The following is a 14,940-nucleotide window of genomic DNA, read 5'->3' on the forward strand; positions in this document are numbered from 1 at the left end:
CCTAACCCTAACCCTAACCCTAACCCTAACCCTAACCCTAACCCTAACCCTAACCCTAACCCTAACCCTAACCCTAACCCTAACCCTAACCCTAAAAACCCTAAAACCCTAAGCAGCGTAAGATGAACGTTTACAGAAAATTCCATTCTGGAGCTGATGAAAGTGTCAGAGACGAGACAGAAATTGCGACAGTACAAGCTGCAGGTTCTGAAGACGTGGATATTGCAGTCAAAGCTGCCAAAGTTGCCCTCAAGAGTCCAGCATGGAAGCTCCTTCCCGCAACGGACCGTGGAGTCTTGATGAACAAACTTGCAGATCTCATGGAGAAGAATGTCGAGCTCCTTGCTACCATCGATGCATGGGACAATGGCAAGTCATCTGGCTAGCATTCCTTCTGAGCACATTGCTGACAAAGAACTCCCAGGCAAGCCATTTTCGGAGGCTTTGACCGGAGATCTTCCCGAGGCCATTGGTACAATCAGGTACTATGCCGGGTTTGCGGACAAGTCGTTCGGTCAAACGATCAGCACCACGCCGCAGAAGTTCGCGTACACGATTCGACAGCCCATTGGAGTCGTTGGACAAATCATTCCTGTGAGTTACTTTCTGTGAACGAGCCGTTAGCTTGTGTGTTTGCATCTCACGCTGACAATCTGCCAGTGGAACTATCCCCTGTCTATGGCTTGTTGGAAGCTTGGACCCGCTCTGGCGTGCGGTAATACTGTCGTCCTCAAGGCTGCTGAGCAGACTCCCCTAAGCATCTTAGTGTTCGCAACTCTCGTCAAAGAGGCAGGTTTCCCGCCCGGCGTAGTGAACCTGATCAACGGGCACGGCAGAGAAGCCGGGGCAGCTCTTGTCAGTCACCCAGATGTGGATAAGGTTGCTTTTACCGGATCTACCGCGACTGCCCGCACTATCATGAAGCTTGCAGCTGGCACTCTCAAAAACATCACGCTCGAAACTGGAGGCAAGTCTCCGTTGTTGGTCTTCGACGATGCCGATCTCGATCAAGCTGTGAAATGGTCCCACTTTGGCATTATGTCTAACCAGGGTCAAATCTGTACGGCAACGTCAAGAATCCTGGTACAGAAGACGATCTATGAATCGTTTATTCAGGCTTTCAAGGATAGAGTGCTGTCGACTAGCGTGGTAGGCGATCCTTTCGAGTCCAAAACTTACCAAGGTCCGCAAGTCACCAAGCAGCAGTACGATAGCATCCTCTCCTACATAGAACGAGGCAAGTCTGAGAATGCGACACTAGTCTGCGGTGGCGGACCTGTGGAAGGAACCAAAGGCTACTTCATCGCTCCTACTGTATTCGCCGACGTAACTGACGACATGACGATCTACCAAGAGGAGATCTTCGGTCCGGTGGTTGTCATTTCCAGTTTTGACACAGAGGAAGAAGCAGTAATCCGGGCAAACAACACTACATACGGACTTGGAGCCGCTGTCTTCACCAAAGATCTTCAGCGTGCCCATCGAGTCAGCGCAGAGATTGAAGCAGGCATGGTCTGGGTGAATAGCAGTCAAGACTGCGACCCAAGAGTACCGTTCGGTGGAGTCAAGCAAAGCGGCATCGGTCGCGAGCTCGGAGAAGCTGGTCTCGAAGCATACTCGCAGATCAAAGCGGTGCATATCAATATGGGGAACACGCTCTAGGCCTCTCAAGCATGTTGATGTGATGACTGTCACTCTGTGATGTCCTTCCACAGTCTAGTTGCATTGCTTTCGAGTCATGGTCAATTTCATTGATCAGCAGGCCATTTACACAGATGTCTTTGATGATGCTCACAGCTTCATCATTGAGTTGAATATTATTACCCACAAGACGATATACACCTGGTTAGCAATCAACCATGACACGATGATAGAGATGATGCTGCCAAGCGGCTGGTTCATTCTGTATCGAAGGCGTTTTGTGAGAATGTTATACATTTCTGCACCGATGCTATGACTGTAACTGACATCTAGGAGGTTGCAACTCGGCGCAGCTTACGCGAGCGTAACATTGAGTTCATACGCAGGTGGTACAAGCCGGTGTTGATGTCCATTCGTGCATGTCTGGATGCTCATACACTAGAAATAATATGGCTGGATTCTTCCGCCCTCGGCAAGCCATTTCGCACATTCTTCTCCGAGTTCTGAGTTTGCCTTATCTTCGTAGAGCTTGATATCGTCTGCAGTGAGTACATCCCTCCATCTGCCGTTGCTTCCTTTGTTGATGAAAGTCTCGGCACCATTTTCCCACATCATCGGCGCCTGCTCAGGACTCATCTTCTTGGCGTTTGCTTTCATATATTCAAAGGTGCAATGTTCAGTGATCTCAGCCAGTTTTTCTTGTGTCACTCCGATGTCTAGAAAGGTAGCAATGCGTTGAATTTCGCCGCTGAGATCCTTCTTCAGATCGTTGAAATGGACGAAGAGCAAGTTTGGTGTGTCTTTCGCAGCATACCAGCCACGGATGACGTTCCAGAAGGGATAAGTAATCGTGCTCCGGTTATCGTCTTCTATGAAATCGAGAAAATATTCTCTGACGTCCGCTTGTGGCCTCTCCGAAGCATGGCCAAGATGGCCGGGTGTGTTCATTATTTCATAGAATGCCGGCGTAGCATGATACAGATGGTTGTGCATGCTCCAAATGACGTCTCTTCCGTCACGAGCACAGAAGATGTATTTGGCCTTGGGGCTGTAGACAAGGTTCTGGAGTGGACAGTGCGTTTTCATGAAGCGACGATGGGTTTGGGCTTCGAGCAAGCCAGTAGCAAGTCCTTCAGGTAAGGGGCGGAGGTCCAACCAGGGCGATACTTCATGGACAGGTGCATCTTCGGAGCCGTTGAAGATGAGTTGAGAGACGATTTGTTGCATCCAGGTCGTGCCAGACTTGCCCCAACTCGCAATGACAACATCGTCATCACGGAAAGGGAAGTTGTCCCATCTTGTTGAGTCTATTGCATGATTCTGGAATTCAGAAGTCTTGACAGGCCATTGGACGCTCGGCTCCAGGGTGGTGGTGGTGGACGACATGGTGTGAAATTGATAGGTCTGGGGGGATGCGTCGCTGAATGGAAGTGCTGATCATGTTCTCCTCTTATGTAATCGGCTCCAGACTAGCGACACCAGATGTGAGTTTCAGAGGAGCCACTGATCAGATCATTAGGTCGGCCACTTTGAGAATGAGGCGCAGCACTTTATAGAAATGCACATCTGCCTGATGGGATCAAAAAATCAATGCACAAACAGCGGATGCATGTCAGGAAGGATTCAACCCCACTTTCCTGTTCAGGAAAGTAATTATGCACTAAGTCTCTGACCGCTGTGGCCAACACTATAAATCCTGAATCCTTCAATTTGAGGATGGTGATCACAAGCAGACTTCTAGCGCCTAGAGCCCCGCCAACACTGAGTCTGTCGGGGTTGACAAGTCACGATCAACCAGTGATTTGCCAACAACTTGGCATGGTCAGCGGTAAGCAGACCATCCAGACACCTGTCTCTGATGTTCATATATTGGACATTGTTTGCTTCAGCCAAAGCAGCACAGGGACGTCCAAAAACAGCTCAATTAGAATGGTTCTTGTTAGTTGACAGTAAAGCTGAAAAAGCTGTGTGAGCGGCATGTTCAGGCGCTGGTTCGCAGAAGAGGTTTGTGGTCATATTCATGCGTATGATGGACTTGAGCTTGACCTCCGGCATGGTTGCCCTCGCGGCCAAATCGACGTAGAAGATATTGCCATCCAAAGGGATTCCATGGAAGATGTCGAACCGCCAACCATTGGAGCACGGCGATGTAATGGTACACGACGAACCATCAGCTGTTGACGGTCTACTATGTGTAAAGCAGTCATACCCCTAGTTGAAGGTTGGCAAGAAACTCGTTTGAATCGGCGGTCAGTTGCGCCAACTGCAAAGCACAATCCATTATTCTGAGTCTTGCAAGCTTAATATCTTTAGGAGCTTGCTCGGGAAGGGTAGTCAGAGGGATGTCTCTTTCAAAAGATGGGCATTAGTGCTGAATAGCATCGAGATATGAGACCAGATACGAGGTATCGTGGGATATAATCTTGACGATTCGTTTGATGAGGGCAGGATACGCAGGCCTGACTGTGATATCAGCAACGTCTCTGGTAACTTCTTGGTTCGCTGCTCGAAATCCTTCATAACCGTCCGAGATGTCGTTTATGAGCATGCCTGCCTGGGACTGTTCTCGAGATTGAAGCTGCTTATTTGACTACGAACCCTACGGATTCCGGATGTGACACCCTCTCGGGACAAACTTTTCCCTTTGGGTCCACACCTCGATAGCCGCCAGAGCACGCCGAATCTGCATGTCGAAGCGTGGCACATCCGCGCCTCTCAGAGACAATAACCTTCGGTGGTATCTATTCCAGGAAAACGGTTGCGAATCAGACTGCTCCTGAGGAGGGGATGGCTGGCAGACGATTGGTGTCATGGAGAATGGTCATTGTTGGAGACGCTGCGCACTAGGTACGAGATGTCGACTGACTGATTGACGTGATGCCAAGGTTAGAGACTGACAACAAGCGTATAGATGATTCTAAACGGCGCTATGGGCGCAAATCAAGCAATTGAGTCTTCGATCGTGCTTATGAATGAATTACAAGAGGCGCTTCGAGACGAAGGTAATTGTCGCTGCACAAGCAGAAGCTTAGCTGAAGCGTCCACTTAGTACACAGAGATAAGAAGGACCGGTGCTCAGATGGCGCTCCAGAAGGCGGCGATGGCGTCTAGGGCTCAAAATGTGGTATGATGGACCTGCTGAAGCAGTCTTGAAAGAACTCCCCACTCTGGCCGATGGTGACTGGCTAGCCCGCGGGATTGCTGGTCTCTCGGGAGTATCAGCCACCAATGATCCCTCATTGACACCAACAGCTGAGCGATGTTTTCATGCAATCGGAGAATAACTGCGACAAGGTGGAGGATGCAAGAACTTCAGCAACGAGGCTGGCGAATGTGGAGCTATTTGGTATAGGATGATGAGACGGTACTACGGATTGTCTTCACCTCAACGCTCTGTAAGAACCTTCAGTCGTGGAGTGAGAGAATCTTGCAATAACGTATAACAACCAGTCCAAGGAGCAAGACAGAGAACCGGGCCACGAGAAAGATTCGGCAGATTGCGAACGTCGGGAAAGACCGGAAGCCGACTTCAAAGATTGCACACGGTCTTCCTCCCGACAAGGTATCTTGACGTCGCGTCGGAGAGGAGAAGTTGTCGAATGAGTCCAAGCTCATCATTGACTCCGATGAACAAGAAGCGGGAGAAGAGGGCCGGCTGGGGATGTCTTGTCGTCCTTGCCAGTCAGAGTTTCCGCAGATATTGCATCATTCTGGCTTTGAACAACTGCTCTAGCACTTCGTGAAGTCTTAACTGCTCTTAGGAGAAACACACAAAACTGTCGATGCGGACTGCCCTCCTTTTGAGCATGTAGTCCGTACTGGGTTAGGAAAATCGTATGTTGGCGCCAAGCTCTGCGGGAGAAGCGATCCTGAGTTTTCATCTCCCGTTCGAGGAGGTCTTATCGGAGATCCAGAGAAGAGACTTGGCTTATCGAGACCCGTCGTATGTGATATCTGTCAATGTCTTGATTACTGCGATAAAGCTCGAGATCAGTCGAGAAACCTCGTCAGTCGTTTATTGACGCATTGGAAAGGAAGGTGAGCAGCCTGTGGTCTGTTTATTCGGCGTCTGTCGCATTGAAGATCATCACGTTTGAGCTTCGCAGTATTGCGTTGCTGTTGTATAGCCTATATGGTTTTAAGGTTCCATGTTCAGGGCCAACCCCACACGGATATGAACATACTTGGTGAGTGCTTACAAGGGTTCGTATTTCCGCAGTGGACATCGGAGAAATTCGGAAACACTTGTCATGCTTGCAACGTTGAGACAAAAGCATTTTGTATGCTCCAAGCAAAAGCAAGAGAACCACGAAAACATAACGGATGATTGAGCAACCATAGGCGTTTGATGGCAGTCGTTGCCGTATAGTTACTAAAAACAGTGAATGCTCAAGCTCTTTCATGGCTGGTTCAAACGTCACCACATGCTCAGAATCGGCTGGGCATTGACGCTTCATATCAGGGCATCTTGCTCACTTCATGATCCTTCGAGTCAACTTCTGATTCAAGAAAGCCTGAGAAAATGTCAACCACGCAAGCGCAGCCTCCTGAGGAAAACAACGACAAACTGAAGTCAAGAGCTTCAAAGGCATGTGCACGTTGTCGTCTTAAGAAAGCAAGATTTGCAAATCGGCCGATGCTGTCTGTCATTTTGGGAACTTCAAGAGGTCACAACGAAAGATGTTCCCCGAGCAGTGAGAATATCCATCTTTGCGGACCCACGTACAAATACTGATTGTACCGAGTTACGTGCGAGCTCTAGAGGCACAACAGCACAAACTTGAAGCTGCAGTACACACCATGTATCACAGGTTGCTTGCTGTCAACGCATGGCCCGGTCCCAGATTGATGGAGTACAACGGAAATCCACTTCTCCACGAGATACTTGCAGTATTGGGTCTCTTAGAGACCTCGAACGCGGAAGAAGCCCGACCCATGGATCAACAACTCGGACCTGAAGTGCGTCAGTACGACTCGCTGAGTATGGATGGATCAATCGTCGAAGTACCAGAACAGGAGTCGCAGATACGCAGAACATCCACATCCAAGCCCTCCCATGACGCTCTCGACACTCGGAATCAATCCAATCATTTTCTTCCTCTGTTGCCATTGCCAGAAAAAGTCTACTGGAATGTAGGAGTGTCTAAACTTTTGTCAAGGATAGGGACCAGTGCACATCCTCTGACCGCACCACAACGGACAGATCCCGTACCATGCCTCATCAATGAATTTCAGACACCGAGCGCCATCAGCCAGCAGCAAGCACAACGTTTTCCGGTCGAATCTGTTCACCAACAGACATTCATGGTTGGTGAGAGTTCGCGAAGCGCCACACATCATTCCCAGAGCTCTGAAGCTATGAACTGGGATCCTCTCGATGAACCCACATCAAGGTGGCATGTTGAATCGGACATACCAGGAGAGCAGCGAGATCAAATGACTATGGAGGCTCCAGGAAGCCTAGATGGACCATGCGAATTGGACGGCCTGTGGCAATCTTCTAAGAACAGAACCATTCCACAAGCCACACCTCCTGAGGACGAAAAGGTTGACAAAGAGCTTCCGACGCACTTCTTCAAGATTGGTTGGTGAAAGCTCAATACTGGACCTTCACAAAACCCCAATATGAAGCCTTTCGTTACATGATTCGGGACCATTCTTATTGAGACGCGTCTTCAATCCCTCCAGCATCACTTTCATCTGGCATTCGATCTATGACCCCAGTTCAATTGGGACCAATCTTTCATATAAGATCCAGAAAGAGGTGGTAGAAACAAACGCATATTAGGATCGACTTGCGTGCGTTACGAGATGCCAATCGCTATCATAAGTCATCTCTTCAGAGAAGCAAACAGTGGACCAAACTCCAAGCCATCTGGATTCTTCAACGATTCCCCTCAAACCAAACACATCCTGCAGCGCAGCCAACCCCTTCAACGATGTTGTGATTGCTTCTAGATGGTCGCCTCTTCCTCTAGATCCAGATACTTGTTTCTTCCTGGGCACTTTGCCAATCCAAGAAATGACAGTACTGATGGTTCCGCTCTTGCTCGTTTCGAAACTCATTATAGAACACGACCGATTTCAAGCAGATCACGAAGCGACTGGTCGATATCTCATACTTGAGATGCTACGCATACCATGTTATGTTCAAGCGTCTTCACATACTGCCATCGACGCTAGGGCCGATCTCGCAGCGACAGCTACCTCGTTACCTACTTTCCCTCCAGCCAACTCCTCGAGTCTTCGTTTCCAGGAAGACCAACGTTCTGCCCCGTTTCAAACTCCTTTGCGACTCCCGGCCACCGTCGAGCCGGCGTCATATCCTTGACATCACCGTGGACAACTCGTCCATATATTTCTCTCGCATTATACCTGAACAAGAAAGAGATGGTGGGAATATGGAAATCAAGTTTGACTTGTTCATAACCCACAGCATCATTGATAGCGATTTGCCTGTCGCTATCGTCGATGGATTTCTCCAGGGCGAGAATGATGTATTGGGTCCTCCATCTGCCCATACCCATGACACGCTTTGCTATCAATTGCGCTTCAAGATCTTTGATTCTCAGATACAAGCGTCGAGCCAAGACGATCTCTTGTCCGTCTGAGCATCGACGGCAGATCTGACCAGGCTGGAAATGCTCGGGCCAGATCAAGGAGAAATAGGGGAACTCGGACCAGGTCCAGGGTGTGCCGTCTTCGTCGGAAGCTTCGCCTTTGTGGATCTTGTCGGGCACCTGAGCTTTAGCATCTAAGAGAGCAAACAAGTCGTGTGTGCGCGGGGACGGCCACTCGATCAAAGCTTTGATGAGTAGACGCCATAAAATGTTCAGAGCCAAGATATCGTCGGAGTAACTACCCAAGTCCAGTATAGACGAGGTCGAGATGGAGTGTGTCATGATGGCAGCGACCGCATCTGGATTTGTATCGCCGTCGTAAAAGTCTTGTAGTGCGTTTACTTGCTCAACAAGCCATGTGCGAAGTCGTGAATCATTCTTCTCTACCGGAAGTTGCCTCTGTTTGTCGAACCAGGTGGCATCGACATCGTGCTGATCAGCTGTTGGCAGCGTAAATTGACTGTGATAAGACATCGAATGGTTAAAAGCACAACTCAATTTCGAAACTACGTTGTGACATTGCAGTATCCGAGTTTGAGGCGGTTGTCTTCTAACATGAGGTGGTTGCAAATTCTGCGAGTTCTCCACAACGAGTGACGTTCAATATTCATGAGGGTGGAGAATAAATAATATCATAACCTCGCAACTTGGCCACCATGCTACTTTTGCTGCAATACCTGGCACGATTCATCTGGCTATGATAAGATCACCCAAGCCTCCGATCGACATGTGTTTCTTGTCGCGAAGAAGACGGATGCCTTATCGATCTTGCGTTCGTCGTGTTTGGAATGACAAGATAGTAGATGACTTTAGAGCATCCTGTCATGTTATTGCTATGGGTAGACAAGATCGTAATTCGTTGTTCTTGATGCACGATCCCATAAGGCTGACAGATCAAGTTGCAGTTGCAAATGTATGCTATGCATAACTTCTTCCTTATGAACGGTCGTTTGCTAGAGAAGCCTCGCCGTTCTGTAGACCAAGGTTACCTCATCATTTTTCGTAGACCTTATAGATTCGGTGTAAACACGAACAACATTGTTACTGGAACGTAACTCTGCTAGATGGGAATTGCCCTTCACCACTACCTGCCGGGCATTACTCTTTTATGGCCTTCGTATGCTTTTGAAGTCCAGCGGAGAAGAATATTGTCGCCAAGTCTCTGAGCGCATTGTGACACGACTCGGACATTCTCACTCTTGACCTCCGTCCTTGGACCCTCAACATGCGATCCTCGGCAACCACACCTCTTGAGAGCGCATATCATGCATTACTCAAGCGCGGTCGATTATCTCAAAATGCGTCTCAAGCAGCCTTAATCACGCGGCTGTCAACTATACAGAACGGTCTTTCCACCTCCACCACCGGCCCTACCACCACTGCATCCGCACCTACAGGCCTATACATCCACGGTTCAGTCGGAACAGGAAAATCCTATCTGGCATCTCTGTTTACATCGACTCTGCCATCGCATGTCTCACGTCGGCGAGCGCATTTCCATGAGTTTATGCTAGATGTGCATTCGCGGTTACACGTCGCACGGTCCTCTTCAAGTCGCTATGGATCTGTTGACCCTTTGCCAGTGATAGGACGGCAGATCCACGATGAAAGCAGAGTGTTGTGTTTCGACGAATTCCAAGTCACGGATATAGCAGATGCGATGATCTTGCAACGACTGATGGGTGCATTCTGGGCGGCTGGCGGTGTCATGGTCGCGACTTCCAATCGTGAGCCAGATAAACTCTACGAAGATGGGTTGAACAGGGAACTGTTCCTGCCATTCATCGCTATGCTCAAGTATAGATGCGAAACTTGGGCTCTAGGAGGGACGCAAGATTATCGCTTGTTGGGAAGGGAGGACGCAGGAGAAAATCAAAAGGTCTTCTTTACCGACGCCGAAGAGTTTCAGCAAAGCCTTTCTGCCGCTACAAATGGTCAGAAAATGGAACCTTGCGAGATACCGGTGATGATGGGGAGGAAAATGGTCGTCACTGCTACGCCAGCCGACAATGACGAAAGCAAACTCATCGTTTCTTCGACGTTTGCACAGCTTTGCGAGGCCAAGCTCGGGGCAGCAGACTATCACGCCTTATGTCGAAAGGCCAAAACCATCTACCTAGACGGTCTTCGACGCTTTCGACTTTCGGAGCTAGATTTTGTGCGGCGCTTCATCACTCTCATCGACTTGGCATACGAGTCCGGCACTAGGGTTGTCATCTCATCCAACGCAACAATTGACGAAGCTTTTGCCGAGATTGTGGAAAACGAGCGGCAACGGTTAATGCGGAAATCAGGAGGACTGAAGATGAGTGTTAAGAAGGGAGGCGGCAGTAGTTCAAGTATGATGAGCACTTTTGTATCTGGCGATACAGAGTGGTCGGCGACTGGGTTGGCAGAAGCGAGTCTGGCCACTGGAGGCGCGGGAGAGACTGATGTAGGATTTGCAATTGGACGAGCAGTGTCGAGATTGCATGAGATGGGGTCGAGCATGTATGGCCGCTTGGATTGATCCACGTTGAGGAGATCCATCTTCAGATCTTTTGCAATGGCCAATATGGTTCCCCAACAGATGTGCTTTTTGCATTTAGGTTTGACTGCCGTGCATCCGAATATCTGTTTGCATCTGCAACTACCTAATCTGTTCAACGATGCGTATAGCGTACAAGGACTTCATGAGGCGAGCCGACTACAAAGGTACAATATGAGCTGGAATAATGGGAAAGCAGGATCTGGAATGCGAAAGGTGATGTTGAGCATGTATGACCGTTCGAGTTGACGTACGTAGACTAGATCGAGTTCAGTATCATCGTCGGCATTTGTGAACGGGGCTCTACTTGTGGAAAGTCACCTATTTTCAGTTTCGTATCCCCTCAACGCTCTCACATGCATTATACCAAGGAGACAAGAAGGTTTATATGATAACTCGTATAATATTAGAGTGATGCGCGAAGTGTTTGGTTCACGTCACCTGTCGGTCTTTCGAGTCTCTCAGAATGCCATAGCTTGTTTGTGGATTGAGTCTTTCTGGTGAACCGCAAAATACGAGACGTCACTAGTCAACTCTAGTTAATAGATGTGTAGGCGAAAGTCAATAAGGTTGCGAGTTTCGGGTGGCGTTCAGCCAGAGGTGAAACACGGTGATTGGGGGCGGAAAAGTTCCGAAACGAGTCGGTCAGAAAAGTCATGCGATGATGGTATTTGCGGAGGAGGGGTATGGGTAATTTGTCGTGTCTCAGTCAGATGGAACATGGACTTCTGAGAATTGCCGGTCTAGAAATCTGTTTGTATGTAGAGGGAGAGACAAGGAGCAAGGCATTTGTCAGAGACAAAAAGTCGTTAATGTCATTGTCCAACGCTTGACCTGCGGCTCTGCATGTAGACAGGCAGACAAGCAACAAGCAGCGGCAGCGACAGGCTAGCCCCCCGCTCGCTTTGGCGCGGCTTCCCTGCATTCTGCCCGCCGTCAAAAATGTAGGTAGCCACGTGAATCGGTCTGTCGGCAACCCTCGGCCCTTCCCTGTTCTGGATGCTGATTTGACTTTCTCAGTAATCTCATCGTCTGTGATCAACTTTTCTTCAAAGATAGAACATGTAGCTGCCGTCTTCTTTCTCATCCTGGCACAGCTCAAGCCGCCGACTCGCGTTCAGAACAATGACAGCATGGAAACTTCGCAAGCGACGATTGCTCAACGATCGTATACTGGATGCCGTACCTGTCGACAGAGAAAGGTCAAATGTGATGAGAACCGCGATGACATTGGCCGATGTGGTTCTTGCTCCCGTCTGAACCGCCAATGCGACTGGACCCGGGAATGGAAATTTATTGACAGCAGTCGTGCTGTCGGAAAGCAGTATGTGATTCTTGGGAAGAATCCGCATCCAGTGGTCCGCAATAACAAGCATTTACGGACGACGACTTCTACTGGACAACTCACCCGATCTCGCCCGTTGATGTTTGTCAATTCATCTTCGGTTGATCTGGCTGCAACAATTGTGCCTGCAGAGCCCCAATCACCGAAATCAGTGGGCAATCTGAATTCAAAGTCAATATCTGATTCTGCTTCCTCGTCTGAAGACTCGGATACGCAATCAATCGTCTCCCGTGTCCCCTCGGATATGATGAACTATGGCACGAGGTCACGTGATAATGCGATACACCCTTTGCTATTTGACAAGATTGTGTGTCGCAAGATCATGCCCATGGCTGTTCGCTTTAAACTGAACATAGAGGACGACGAAAATGTTCTGCTCTCCTCCGCAAAAAAGTTTCTCCCACTGCGGCACGCGATTTGCGCCATCACACTTCTCAACAGTGGCATGAAGAATCGACCAGAACTCATAGCTGGCTCGTTTCAGCACTACGACCGAGCAATCACGGCGTGTCGTTCAATGCCGGATTCTTACAATTGCGAAGCCGTCTTCTTTCTGCATTTCATACTTTTAATGTACGATATTGCCTGTGCATCACAACGATGGCCTGAGGATCGTGGTTCATGGTCTATACATCTGCGCAAACTTGCCTGTCTGGCACGAGTACCAGCCGGAACCACAGTTGGTCGATTACAAGCGTATCTATCATGGTATGTTCTTCTACTGGATGCTCAAGCAGGTCTTGCCGGAAACCCTGAAGCAGGTCACTATACCCGCGCGTTCTTGGACAATGGTCGTTCATTGCCAGTATGGCCCATATCACAGAGTCAACGACAAGTCCTGTCGACACCAGGAGCTATGGAGATCTTTTTGCAAACTCACAAGCTGTCTTTGATTACGTTCGAAATGTTTGCTGAGCAGAGTCAGGCATCACTAAAGCTTCGAAGCATGTTGAAGGACCGGCATGTTGGACTGGAAGAAAGACAGCAATTCATCCAAGATCTGGAGACTCGACGCGAAGAACTCTGGCAAGCCAATTGTCCTTCCGATATCGACAACCTTGACGGAATGGACGAATTAGGGATCATCAGAGGCACATATAACTTTGCACGATTGCAATACTCGATACTTCAGCTGCATCTGCATACGAGTATGTATCCTTATCAAAGACTTGATGGTGATGCATTTGCCGAGGAAGATGCTCGCCACTGCACCTACATCATTGAAACCGTGCGACAAAGCTTTGTTTTCAACGACAAAGAAAACCATCATTTGGCTTCTGGACTTTTCCTTGCTGGAGCAGCAACAAAACTCCCACACGAGAAAGCAGCAGCACTGATTATGTTGAAAGAGATGGAGCACGCAGGGCTATCTGGTGCTGTGGCACGGGTACGACACCTTCTCGAGCTTGTAGTCAGAGAGCAAGCAAAGAAAGAGGTTTCAGGCGGGAAAGCAGACGAAGTGGATTGGATTGAGCTGTCCAAAGAGCACGGTCTGAAGAACGTCGTGTTTGGAATGTAAGACCAAGCAAGACGAGGCGTTTCATCTTGTTGGGAAACGCATGTGACAGGCGGTGCACTGCCCCAGATTTGGTGGAGCACAGAATACCGAGACGCGAAGGATCCGAGAAGGATTCGGGAATGGATGACAGGGCTGACACAGCCAGCCCTTTGCAGCCCACCCACTTACACGTGCATGTCGCGCATACTCAGCGACTGTAACTTGGCATACTCCAACAATATTCACAAGAATTTAATAACGTTTTCTTTCTTCTCACGCGTCTTGAATCCACCTGTGCCCCAAGCGAACATCGACACTAGCGAATCTCCAGCTTTTTCGCGAACGATGATGACCTCTACAATGGCGCCAGCAACAGCGACACCCACGAACGTCAAAACGACTACAAACTCGAAAGCAACATCGCCGACACCATTAGACACCGCAATAGCCTTCTGCAGCAACGCTTCCTTCCACCAGAGTATCTACCTTCCAGCAAGTTCCTCCCATCCCAAACTCCGCGTCACTTTTTCCACGTCCACAAATTTCTGCAATGAGAGTTTGCCGGTGGTCTTGTTCTGCCACCCTATGGGCGCAGCAAGATATCTGATTTATGGATTTGACGAGATGGCGAAGAGGGAAGGTGTGAGGATTGTGATTGTGGATCGGTGAGTGTTGTTTGCGCTTCCCTCTGGCTAGCTGTGTTGCTGATGGAGCATGGGAGAAAGACCAGGATTTGGCGGCTCAACTCCTGTCCCAGTGGATCAACGAGTCTCTACATGGCTAGAAATTGTGCCTGTGGTATTGAGACACTTGGGGGTGAGATATGTGGCTGTGGTGTCGCATTCCGCAGGCACGATATATGCGATTAATACTGCTGTGCATCTGTCACATCTCTTGCATCCTTCAAGACCTTTTGTGGCTTGTTTTGGTAAGCATCGTCCTTCTTCCTTCTCTTCACCCTCTCGCCAAAAAGACATAACTTGGAGATTGGTGGTGAAGGCTGATAATGAGAATCTAGCACCGTGGGTTCATCCTAGATTTTCGTCGGCGCCGTTGATGCAAGTGGTGGATAGACTCCCTACTTCTGTGCTGGGCAAGTTGCATCATGTTCAAGGGTTTGTGGCTGGTTACATTGCCCCTTCTGTTTCTTTCTCAGCTGCCAAGTTGGGAATTGAGGAGACGGTCGATGAAGAAACTTGTCAAAGGACTTTTGGTCAGAGTAGGGAAGTGAGGCGGGAAGTGGAGAGGTTACACGGGGTGTGGCAGAGGGGTGAAGACACCAGGTGCGTATTCCTCTTTTCTTTTGGGG

The 14,940-nt window shown here is 49.1% G+C and overlaps 8 protein-coding genes across 8 annotated transcripts; 5 read left to right on the top strand and 3 right to left on the bottom strand.

Annotated features, from left to right (window-relative positions):
• Positions 1–122: 122 nt before the first annotated feature.
• On the top strand, positions 123–1,662 carry M437DRAFT_79580 (aldehyde dehydrogenase; the record flags this gene model as incomplete). The annotated part of the gene is made up of 3 exons (XM_041027207.1): positions 123–369; positions 425–594; positions 661–1,662. 3 exons carry the CDS (start codon positions 123–125, stop codon positions 1,660–1,662), a joined length of 1,419 nt encoding a protein of 472 aa, XP_040874582.1.
• Positions 1,663–2,079: 417 nt separating this feature from the next.
• Positions 2,080–3,027, bottom strand: M437DRAFT_61258 (P-loop containing nucleoside triphosphate hydrolase protein; the record flags this gene model as incomplete). Its single annotated transcript, XM_041023898.1, has 1 exon — positions 2,080–3,027. One exon carries the CDS (start codon positions 3,025–3,027, stop codon positions 2,080–2,082), a length of 948 nt encoding a protein of 315 aa, XP_040874583.1.
• A 534-nt stretch (positions 3,028–3,561) lies between these two features.
• M437DRAFT_61252 (uncharacterized protein) lies at positions 3,562–4,003 on the bottom strand (the record flags this gene model as incomplete). The annotated part of the gene is made up of 2 exons (XM_041023897.1): positions 3,562–3,826; positions 3,876–4,003. Coding segments are annotated over 2 exons (393 nt in total), but the record flags the coding sequence as incomplete, so codon positions are not given.
• Positions 4,004–6,441: 2,438 nt separating this feature from the next.
• On the top strand, positions 6,442–7,233 carry M437DRAFT_89330 (uncharacterized protein; the record flags this gene model as incomplete). The annotated part of the gene is made up of 1 exon (XM_041029030.1): positions 6,442–7,233. One exon carries the CDS (start codon positions 6,442–6,444, stop codon positions 7,231–7,233), a length of 792 nt encoding a protein of 263 aa, XP_040874585.1.
• Positions 7,234–7,856: 623 nt separating this feature from the next.
• M437DRAFT_70703 (uncharacterized protein) lies at positions 7,857–8,735 on the bottom strand (the record flags this gene model as incomplete). The annotated part of the gene is made up of 1 exon (XM_041025543.1): positions 7,857–8,735. The coding sequence occupies one exon, from the start codon at positions 8,733–8,735 to the stop codon at positions 7,857–7,859; it is 879 nt and encodes a 292-aa protein (XP_040874586.1).
• A 775-nt stretch (positions 8,736–9,510) lies between these two features.
• On the top strand, positions 9,511–10,275 carry M437DRAFT_34055 (AFG1-like ATPase; the record flags this gene model as incomplete). The annotated part of the gene is made up of 1 exon (XM_041019268.1): positions 9,511–10,275. A coding segment is annotated over one exon (765 nt), but the record flags the coding sequence as incomplete, so codon positions are not given.
• Positions 10,276–11,921: 1,646 nt separating this feature from the next.
• M437DRAFT_89333 (uncharacterized protein) lies at positions 11,922–13,652 on the top strand (the record flags this gene model as incomplete). The annotated part of the gene is made up of 1 exon (XM_041029031.1): positions 11,922–13,652. One exon carries the CDS (start codon positions 11,922–11,924, stop codon positions 13,650–13,652), a length of 1,731 nt encoding a protein of 576 aa, XP_040874588.1.
• Positions 13,653–14,099: 447 nt separating this feature from the next.
• M437DRAFT_15712 (uncharacterized protein) lies at positions 14,100–14,912 on the top strand (the record flags this gene model as incomplete). Its single annotated transcript, XM_041018826.1, has 3 exons — positions 14,100–14,296; positions 14,357–14,559; positions 14,650–14,912. Coding segments are annotated over 3 exons (663 nt in total), but the record flags the coding sequence as incomplete, so codon positions are not given.
• Between the last annotated feature and the right edge of the window lie 28 nt (positions 14,913–14,940).

Source organism: Aureobasidium melanogenum, assembly GCF_000721775.1.
Source record: "Aureobasidium melanogenum CBS 110374 unplaced genomic scaffold scaffold_67, whole genome shotgun sequence".
In the NCBI taxonomy this organism is placed as follows: Eukaryota; Fungi; Ascomycota; class Dothideomycetes; order Dothideales; family Saccotheciaceae; genus Aureobasidium; species Aureobasidium melanogenum.